Source organism: Nipponia nippon, unplaced genomic scaffold (assembly GCF_047370975.1).
Source record: "Nipponia nippon isolate SJK-2023a ecotype South Korea unplaced genomic scaffold, ASM4737097v1 scaffold_16, whole genome shotgun sequence".
Lineage (NCBI taxonomy): Eukaryota > Metazoa > Chordata > Aves > Pelecaniformes > Threskiornithidae > Nipponia > Nipponia nippon.
In genome coordinates this window covers 6,144,922-6,154,637 of record NW_028262332.1, presented here as the reverse complement: position 1 = coordinate 6,154,637, position 9,716 = coordinate 6,144,922, and the positions used below count along the sequence as shown (strand labels likewise).

The 9,716-nt window shown below is 47.3% G+C and overlaps 1 protein-coding gene and 1 long non-coding RNA gene across 19 annotated transcripts in view; one reads left to right on the top strand and one right to left on the bottom strand.

The window, feature by feature from the left end:
• Positions 1–244: 244 nt before the first annotated feature.
• On the bottom strand, positions 245–5,823 carry LOC148056225 (uncharacterized). 7 transcript variants are annotated; one of them, XR_015703741.1, is made up of 6 exons: positions 5,681–5,823; positions 3,319–3,367; positions 1,608–1,751; positions 1,481–1,510; positions 1,103–1,241; positions 245–486 (listed from the first exon to the last, which is right to left on the bottom strand). It is a non-coding gene; the product is annotated as an uncharacterized LOC148056225 (long non-coding RNA). The 7 variants fall into 7 exon arrangements; XR_015703739.1 differs by having other exon boundaries at positions 1,608–1,980; positions 3,329–3,367; XR_015703742.1 differs by having other exon boundaries at positions 1,103–1,197; positions 1,608–1,980; positions 3,329–3,367.
• A 2,019-nt stretch (positions 5,824–7,842) lies between these two features.
• The window catches only part of DNM1 (dynamin 1), a 71,237-nt gene continuing 69,363 nt past the window's right edge, over positions 7,843–9,716 (top strand). For 6 of the 12 annotated variants that reach the window (XM_087753158.1, XM_087753163.1, XM_087753154.1 and 3 more), the window contains exon 1: positions 7,843–8,170. In XM_087753158.1, the coding sequence (XP_087609284.1) occupies positions 8,010–8,170 (161 nt within the window). In that variant the 5' untranslated portion in view covers positions 7,843–8,009. The remainder of the gene's footprint in view (positions 8,171–9,716) is intronic. The other 6 variants (XM_087753156.1, XM_087753162.1, XM_087753153.1 and 3 more) reach the window with 1 other exon arrangement.

Genomic DNA, 9,716 nt, shown 5'->3' with positions numbered 1-9,716 from the left:
CTTCACCGCTCGCCACCAGCCGCCTCCATCTTCCCGCCGGGGACAATAACCACCTGCCCGGCCCCGCTCCCCGGCCAAGCCCGGGCAGGAGGCAGCTCCTTCGGCAGGGCTGGAGGACCCGGCCGCCCCCGCAAGGCTGCGGGATCACCCCCGGGGCCTCCTCTCAGGTCGCCCCAGCCTGCAACACCTCCAGGCCCCCGCAGCGAAGCGGGAGTGGGGTCCCCTGTCCCCCGAGGGGGCTGGGAGGGGGACGGACGCCATCTGTCCAGGGGGAACGGAACAACCGGCTGGAGAGGGGGAGCAGATGGCGTCCAACAGCGTGGGTTTTCTGCTCTTTGTTTTTTGGGTTGGTTTTTTTTGGGTTTTTTTTTTTTTTAATAGTCCAGGGGAATCTTTGGTAACCATCTCTCATCGAGGAGATGGAAAAAAACCAACAGCCTCTGGCCATTCGCTGTGGTCACATCTTGGCAAGCCTGCCATGAGAACCTGGAAGAAAACAAACAGGGACTTTTGCAATATCACTCTGTGCTGTAGACCGAGATGACTTTTCTAGCATGTCCTTTTTTTTTTTTTTTTTCCTTTGTGAGTTTGCAGCAAAACCTTTCCTGCAGCACCTGTTTTCTGTAAGTGATTTAGTTTTAAGGGTGTTCGGTGCACATGGCCTCTATGAAAAAATACCCTATCGTTTTTTCTTATAGTACACCTAGGGTAAGGGTGCATTTCTGCTCTTTCCCATTCCAGAGAATCCATCCTGAAATAATTTACTTTATAGTCTTATTATTCACACCAATAAAGACTACTAGATTCATTAAAGGCCTCAGAATTGATTCTTAGCTGAAAGCATTGTAAGCTGAACACAGTTACTGGTGATACAGAGTTAGCATTAATAATTTTCAATACAGCAGCATATGTTGATCTTTCCTTTGGGCCTTTTTATACCGCCCTGATTTTACAATAATCAATTTGGAGATGACCATCCATATTAATCAATGACTGGCCATGTTAATGCCCAGAGTCCTTTATCCAGTCACAGCTGTCTGCACACAGAAAATGCTCTCCTGTTAAGCATTAAAGCTTAAGTATCATCCCAGGGAATACATACATGGAGCGGAAAACACGTGCGGAGTCTTTTTCAAATCATTTTGCATAAGTGATCTTCTTTGCTCCTGTCATCATGCTGTTACAGCAGCTACCAGCCTGGCTTGTTTGCAGTGCGGGGGGAGAGGGTTAATTTTATGATCCTACAAATGTCCATATATTAACCAGACATGCAAAAGACAGAATTCAGCTTGTAGAAATAACCTGACATCTGAAATTGAGGTCTCCTGTTCTTATTCCCACAACTAAAGTTCTTTTAAGTATTCTTTGTATGTAACATTTGGAAATCTACAAAGCAGCATGCTAATGAGGTATGTACGTAACAAAGTCTACAGTTTTTTTACTGTTCGATACTGTATTCTGACATAGTCTAGAAGCTCACCTCAAAGCCTGGGCTTTCTTCTGTGAGGTCCTGTATAGAAATTATTAAATAGACAGCCCTCAATAAGCGTTTATGAACATAAGCCTACAATGCCATCCACAGATATACTACTGCATCAAACACAAACCTGGACGTGGATTTGGTGCTGTGCATGCACAGCGCAAGTCAGGATGAGGGCTGTAAGAAGTGAAGACACCTGCTGCTTGACCATCCTGCGATCCAACGGCTCATCTTCAGAGATGCCTTCACGTGCCAGACGTAAACATCTTACCTACCATCCAAAGGAGGAGGTTCCAGATTCAGCTAATCACACCGTTCCGTTTGAAAGTCATACAGAGATGTAAGGTAACAGCACAGGAAGTTGGGCTAGGCTCCTTTCTTTCATTACAGGCAATAAAACAGCGTGTCTTAAGCTGACAGCCAAAGGGTACTTGCTGTCGGTGCCCACTGAGCATTGGCACACGGACCTCGACCTCTCATCTCCTGACAGTTGTTTTTTCCTGCAAGGAACATCTCCTTTTCAATTATCAAGCAACTTGCCGTTCGGTATGCGGTGGTAAATACATGACATTGTGTGAGGAAACATGGAACCTTAAAAGCGTCGTGCTACAGTACAGACCACATTATTACTCAATAATAACCTAGGCATCTGCTAGGCTCAGGGGTGGTCACACAAAGCTTGTGTCTCATTGACAACAGGAGCGAATGGAACAGAATAAGAATTAGAAGTTCAAGGTAAGAAAATTACCTAGAAAGTGCCCTGCAATACTGAGACTATCATCAGCGGGGTTGTTGGCTCATCACTGCATTACACCTCTGTATGATGAGATCAGGGTTATGAAATTTCTTGGCAGGTAAGAGGACAAACCATATGAATGCTTTTTATTCAGGAGCTGGATTGCATCATGTCGCCAAGTTTTTGCTGGGCTGTATGAATTTGTTCCAGGGACCAGATCGGGCACGCAGATAACCAGAGATGTCTAGTTTCCAGCACATGATTGGACTGTGCAGTTTTATGTTTTGATTTTGGCTTCGAAAAAGACTTGGTATGCAACCCTTGGTGAAGCCACATAGCTTTTCAAGTGTTTCTCAGTGCCTATGACAGCACCAAGATACTGTGGTGCCCACAATTTCCTCTGCAATCCACAAGGATGGTGTTATTACTCATCCATTTCACTAGGATATAACTAGTTCTCACCATAATGTCTTTAAACCTCCCCAACTGCTTGGAGAAAAAGGCATATGGAGCTTCAAAGTACTTTTTCCTCCTGCTTTTGGGGCCTGCCCATTGAAAGAATGGGCCAAGTTTCACCAGACCTGCTCCGAACAGCTGATATAAATTACTGGAGTTACTGTTTTTCATGTCTATTTTATCTGGAGGAAGATTGTATTCACACATGAGAAAGCAGTAGCACACAACATTACAAAGCAAAACGATCTGTGCATTAAGGGATATTTGCACCCACTCTTTGTTCTATTGCTCTAGAAACCTATTCCCAATATTTCTTGATTGGCAGGACAGGCCCACAGGATATAAACTAAGATACTGTTTTTACACCCATTTTGCCACATGGCCAATCAGCTTCTATCAGTGATTTTCAGTCTCACAAGGTAAAATATATTCCAGGAACTATTTTGTATCATCTCACTGGATGTGAAAAGAACAGAGATCTCAGCTTTGTTGCTCTTAAAATATTAATTTAAACTTACATCCATGTCCAGATCCCTGTCCTAATGGACTATAACATTCAGTTTATGTCTTTCCTTGTGTATATTCTGGCTTCTGTGAAGTCACACTAAAGATAAGCCTCACCCAGTGTCTCATACACTAGATTTACCTTCTTTTACCTCTTTATGACGGATTCTCAGAATAGTTCAGCAAATTTCCTGTTTCAGCAGAGAAAATGAGGAAGCATTTCACTATGTTATTCTACAAAGACAAGCTCTATATTTGAAAATCAAAAATTAAAGCATGCTTTTTTTTTCAGACAGCTTTTCCAACCAATAGGAAAATTATAGAGAAACTTTCTTTCTGAGCAATGATACCACAGGAGATCAATGATGTTACTGTGTTACCATTGCTACTATAGTAGCATTTAAGTACCTATAAAATAGAAACTTAAAGTGTTTCTATCTCCATAGGCAGTTTCACATAGTCATGTAAATTTAAGAGGCTAATTTTAATTAAGTTTTTAAGCTATTTGTCATCTGTATAATATATTCTATATTGATACAGACAGTACCAATCCTAGCCCTGATTCTTTGTGGAACTTATATTGTAACCTCTGCTTGTAAATGTTTAAATTCTTACCTGTGTTTATAAACATTTCTTAGGAACCCAAAGGACCAAGAGCATCCACTTCATGACCCACTGTGAAATGTTCTGAACATTCACAGCTCTACCTGGAGTCAGTGGAAACAGTTTGCAGATGACTAGGAGAATCTTAAGCTAATTGTATTCCACGTTTTTCCCTCTTTTCTCACCGAGGACTAGATGTGTTATTTTCGCAAGGGCAAGGAATGAGGGACAGAAGCCAGCACTCAAGTGTCTATTTCTAATTATACTCACTAAACTGGGAGTTCTATTTGCATGAGGTGACAAAATCAGTGTACAAAGCTGTCATTATGTTGATAGCCATACATAGAAACACACATAGTTATGCCCACATGCATTTTTAGGGATTCATATTAAAGTACAGCCAGAAATATTTATAGCACCCTGGGGGGAAAAAACTCTCATCCTCCTTGTTTTTCTTTGCTCACATCCTGAGTTTTTCTACCAAGGTAGAAAGAGAAAGAGATTTTTCCTGTCCACTCCAGTTTATAAAACTCCTTTTTATTTCGCAGACATTGCAGTTTTTCAGTACTTCCCATGAATTATGACCAGATAGTTGTTTTTCCTCCTGTAACTGATACATGTTGCTGCATAAGTCACAGGTGGGAGGTATTATAGAATCAAAAGGCCTGTTTGCTGTAACATCCTTGCAACTCAGTTTCTTGCAGGAGAGAAAATGGAAGGCTTTAGGAGCGATCCTGAGTGCTTGCAGTTCTCTCTTTCATCAATGGGAGGGGTAGGTTTCTAAAGCTTCTTATAAACCAAGCCTCACTGGCTCTGACACTCAGCTTGGGTCTCTCCGGGCTGTGCGATTACAATTGCTGCAGAAGCGTTTAGATAGACTTCACGATATTAATGAGTTCTTGTAGGGGTAACGCTGCAGGCACACACTGTGGCATCATTTGCTTACAAGCATCTCTGCAAGACAGGGGAAGCAGGAGCACATTTTGTGCATCTTACAATTTTAGACTAATATTGATCTGCTGAGAAATCTATGTAAAGTCTGCCAATATTTTTACCACGTCTGCCACCTCTTTTCTTCCTTTCTTGTCTACCTGGAGAGCACCCTATTAACTCTCTCCTGTCCCTCCAGAGCACTTTTGCCCTTTGAGAGTACAGTAAGTTAGACCACGGACCCCCTTAGACACCACCCCCCCCCCCCCCGACCACACTTACAAAGAAATAAATACCTTTTTCACAGAAAAGCAAAACCAGATAACATATGAAAGAATACCTGCAAAGAAGCTACACTTAAGCCTTTCTGCTGTACTGGCTCCTTATCTGGCAATAAGCCCTATTTCCCCCCCCAGTCTTGAATATCAGCTGTTGACATACTGTACTTTAAAAATTCTTTCACAAATCTTTCTCAAAGCAAATGTATTAATTTTAGCTTTTCCAGAAAAATGGTATCACTCTGAATCATTATTTCTGGACTGAAGTGGGATCACTCAGAACAAAATATCTGCTTAGAATACCAAGCAGGGAACAGAACACAACACTTACAGGTTGATGTTTCTATTGTTAGCAAAAATATTGATGACCACAATCAAAAATAGTTACTTCTGTGAAAGTATTAAAGGCAGGTGTGGATTCATGGGGTAGGGTAGGGAAGCAAAGTCAAGTCACATCATGTACTGGCTAAGCAGCTAATGCTGTTATCAGGGAGCAGCAAGAGTAGGGCTGCTTCCTGGGGAAGGGGAGGCAGAAGCCAAGGGGTAAATCCCACAGCTGGCAGGGATATTGCCAACCAGGGCCCAATCCTACAGCAGCCAAGGGAGGCAAGCAGGACAGACCAAAGATAATAGCTATATCGAACAAAAAGTCCAGATCATGAGGCAGGTCCAAGGTCAAGCAGAGATACCAACCTGCAGGCAAGGATTAGGACCAGGTCTAATGATCTCTAGGCACATCCATACCAATGAGACAGAGCCAAGGAATTAGCCTACAGGTTAAAGTCAGAATCAAAGACTCTATGGGCATATAGGGCTGCAACTAAGCTAAAAACAGGCACTTCTCCATAACTCATCAGGGACTAATGGCCCTGGGCTGAGCTTAAATAGAGCTCCTGGCCCCACACATGTGGAGAGATGCCCCAGGTGAGGCTGGTCATGGCCATTAAGGCTTATTAGTACAGCTGTTATGTTATTTGAGGTGATTGCAGTGATGTAGCTGGGCAGTCTTTCTCTGTATTGAAATTAGGACTGTGTGGGTGAACTTCAGGTTACAGAAACCTCTGGGAAAAGGACAATTTTCTTCTGACAGTTCCTCAAATAAAGCTTCAAAGATCCTCACGGTCTGAAGTTCACTGAGCATCGGCTTTGACCCAGGGAGAAAGATGACACCATTCTTTAAGTCTTTGATACTCTTCACTGTTCTTTTTATGGTGCCCTCTAACAAGGAGCAGCCATCAACTTCTGAAGGAAAAAACAATGTTTTTTTCTCCAGGTTCCTTCAACATAAATGATCAGAATAGCTGCACAGATGCTCACAGACTTTTGTCCACAGTCTATACTGAATTTCTTAAACTTGTTTCTTGAGATTTGCTGGGCAATTTGCAGAGAGGAAAAAATAGCATTGACAGCCCCCAAAACAGCCCACGTATGCCCTTGCAATGGTGTTACCCCTACAGATGGAGCAGCTCCTTCCCTTCCTTCAGTGTTCTTACCTGCACACTGGTGATGTTTTCAGAGCATTTTCCTTGGGCATCTTCACTGGCAGAGTGAGGCAAATTCACCCCTCAGCACGGTTGTTCCAGTTTCTCTGTACGCCCAGGTAGGTATTTTTGCATGGATTACATTTGATGGACATCTGTGAAATCTTCCTTAGAATCATTATAACTAAAAAGTTCCTGTTTAAAACAAAACATATAGCTCAAAATCTGTTGCAGTTTTTTGTTATTCCTTTCCCCCACCACCCCCAGCTCTCTCTGAGCTGTGAACAAGAGTACTGGGTAGCACGAACTGAGAGGTGTTTGAAATGCAGCATTCTCCCTCCTCCTGAGTCACCGCTAGCCATCAGTTTCTTTTCTGAACACTTCTTTTCACTGCTATACTTTCAAATCAAATATGGCCTCACATTATATTCTTATTAAAAACCCAGCCCTTTTAAAAGCCTAAAATCAATCAGTTTTCTCTTTATTGTAGACAAATAATTTTTAAAAGCAAAAACTAAGTATGTATAATGAAGTACTTGTTTGTGTTTCTGTAAAACAAACATAGCAACAACAACATTGACTGTTTTGCGGCCATAAACAGAAATTGATGCGTTTTTCATCCATGTTTGAATGAAGATGAAGCAGCAGAAGCACAGTAGTGTTTTTGCAAGCCTCCGGTTTAATCATATCAAGTATTTCTCATATTCTGGCAATTCCGCTAGTGCTGTCCTGGCACAAAGCCCTCCCATACAGGTGTGTCAACCACCTGTACAGGTACTGTGACTAAACTGCACAGGTGTATCAACTGAACGGTATGGGTGTAAAGACCAAACTGTGCGGGTGTAGTAAGCAAACCATATGGGTACATTGACCAAATTGTACCTGTATGTTGACCAAATCATAACTGTACATTGACCAAATCATACCTGTACGTTGACTGCACTGCGTAGATATAGTGACTGAACCCTGCAGGGGTAGTGACCGAGCTGTACAGGCTCACGGACAGGTACAGCGACTGGACCAGGCAGGTACACCGACTGACTGAACCATGGGGCACGGTGACTGGGCCGCACACCTACACCGGCTGGGCCATACCTGTGTGTCAACCGGCCACACACAGGCCATGGCACCACAGCCCCGAGGCCTGGAGACAGGCTGTGCTGCGCTGGTTTCGGGGGAGCAAGCTCGCCCGTTCCCAGCGTTTCTGGGCGCCATCCCTGGCCTCAGAGGAGGGGGCGTAGGAAGCCTTTGCCGCCCGGAGCCCCCCTCAGGCCGCCCGGACTACATCTCCCAGGATGCAGCGCGGCGCCGGCGCCCTTAAGGCCCCCTGGCGGCGGGGGGCGGCCGTCTGCAGGCTCGGTGGGGCGGGCTGAGGCGAGCCGAGCCCGGGCGGGAGCGGGCGGCGTCGAGCGGGGCGCGGGCTGGTGCCGGTGCCGCTGCCCGCCGGCCGGGGCGGCGAGAGGCGGGCTGCCCGCCGGTGAGGGCGCGGGAAGGGGTGGTGGGAGCTCGCCTGTGCGAGGAGCCGGTGCCGCGCCGCAGCCATGGGGAACCGGGGGATGGAGGATCTCATCCCGCTGGTCAACCGGCTGCAGGACGCCTTCGCCGCCATCGGGCAGAACGCCAACCTCGACCTGCCGCAGATCGCCGTGGTGGGGGGGCAGAGCGCCGGCAAGAGCTCCGTGCTGGAGAATTTTGTGGGGAGGTAAGGGGGTCCCCGGGGAGCCCCACCGCAGGCAGGGCTGCGGGGGGGGGGGGGGGGGCACGGGCAGAGCTGCCGGGTGCAGGGAGAAGCGCGGTGCACGGACAGAGCCGCCGCACGCAGGGGCAGAGCGGTGCAGGGGCAGAGCGGTGCAGGGGCAGAGCGGTGCAGGGGCAGAGCGGTGCAGGGGCAGAGCGGCTGGTTGCGCGGGCGGTGCAGCTCCCCCGCCCAGCTGCCGGTTGCATGTGCGGTGCGCGGGCAGCGCAGTAGCGGGGCAGCGCTGCGGGACGCCCGGGCGCTGCGCTGCAGGGGCAGGGAGGGGCGGAGGGGGTCTCCCCGCCTCGGGGGGCATCTCCTCAGCGGGGTCCCCGCCTCTGCCGCACCGTGGGGGCCGGTGGGAGCCCCCCCCGCCCCGCCGGGAGGTGCACCCTGGTTGTTACACAACGCGGGGGGCTGAAATGTCAGTGGGGACCGGCCCCTTCCCCTCCCCGACTCGGTGCGGGGCCGCCGGGCCGGGGTGCCCCCTCCGCGGGGCTCCGAGAGATGGATGTTGTCGCTGGGAAGGGGGTGGGGGGTGCGGCGGGGGGATGTTTAAGTTTAATCTGCTCCGTCCCCCTCCCCCAGCCTGTCCTCCATAGCGGATGCCATGTCGGGAGCTGCGAGGAGGCTATAGGAAGGACGGGGTTATTTCTCTCCTATGTGCTCAAATCCCCGGGTGCTACCATTTTGTGACAGGCAATATACCGATGCCTTCCCTTCATGTGACCTTCGCATTCATCATCTGCAACTTGAGTAAATTGCAGACCGCGCTGCCTGGTTATCGGCTCCAGCGTAGACACACAACACCTGGGGTGGGGGGTTGTTCCTCAGCTTGTTTCTGGCCTCGTTAATTAATTGTATTCAGTGATGTACAGGTTTTAGTTATCGAGGCATTTTCTTATGCTGTGAGGGGCACGCGAGCTGCTGGTGACTTGTCCTAAAAGCAGTGGCTGCTGTGATACCTGGTCAGATGCTTGCGTGGGTTTTTCTCTTTTGGCAAACTGCATTTGTGACATCTATTGGATGCCGTTCCCCCACCCCCACTACTTCTTTTAAGCTGTTTGCTGCTGGATGGCTTATAAAGCTTTTTCTACTGTTGTAAGGGTCTGCAGTGTGTATTAATTCCTTGTTTAGCTGCCAGTAGCCCCAAATCCTGGACTTGTGCAAGGGCAGCCTTGAGCAGCGAGTGCAGGGTGTGCTGTGTGTCCTAGGAAGAAGGCACAGGGATTGTGTCTGGTGCAAAGTAAGTATAGGTGGAGTAAGATTTTTTTTTTTCTTTATCTATAGATATACATTCAAAGCGTTTGGGATCCTTTCTAGCTAACTTCCAACAGTCCGTGCAGTATCTCCCAGGGATGCTGGGAATCATGCCAAAGGAAGGACACTGCAGGAACACATTTTACTGAGCCTCAGGTCATAGACCAGGATCCACTTGTTTGTCCATAGGCACAGGAAGAAAATAATGATTCCTAGCACTGAAGTCAAAAACTTGCTGTGGTGTAGCTTTCTG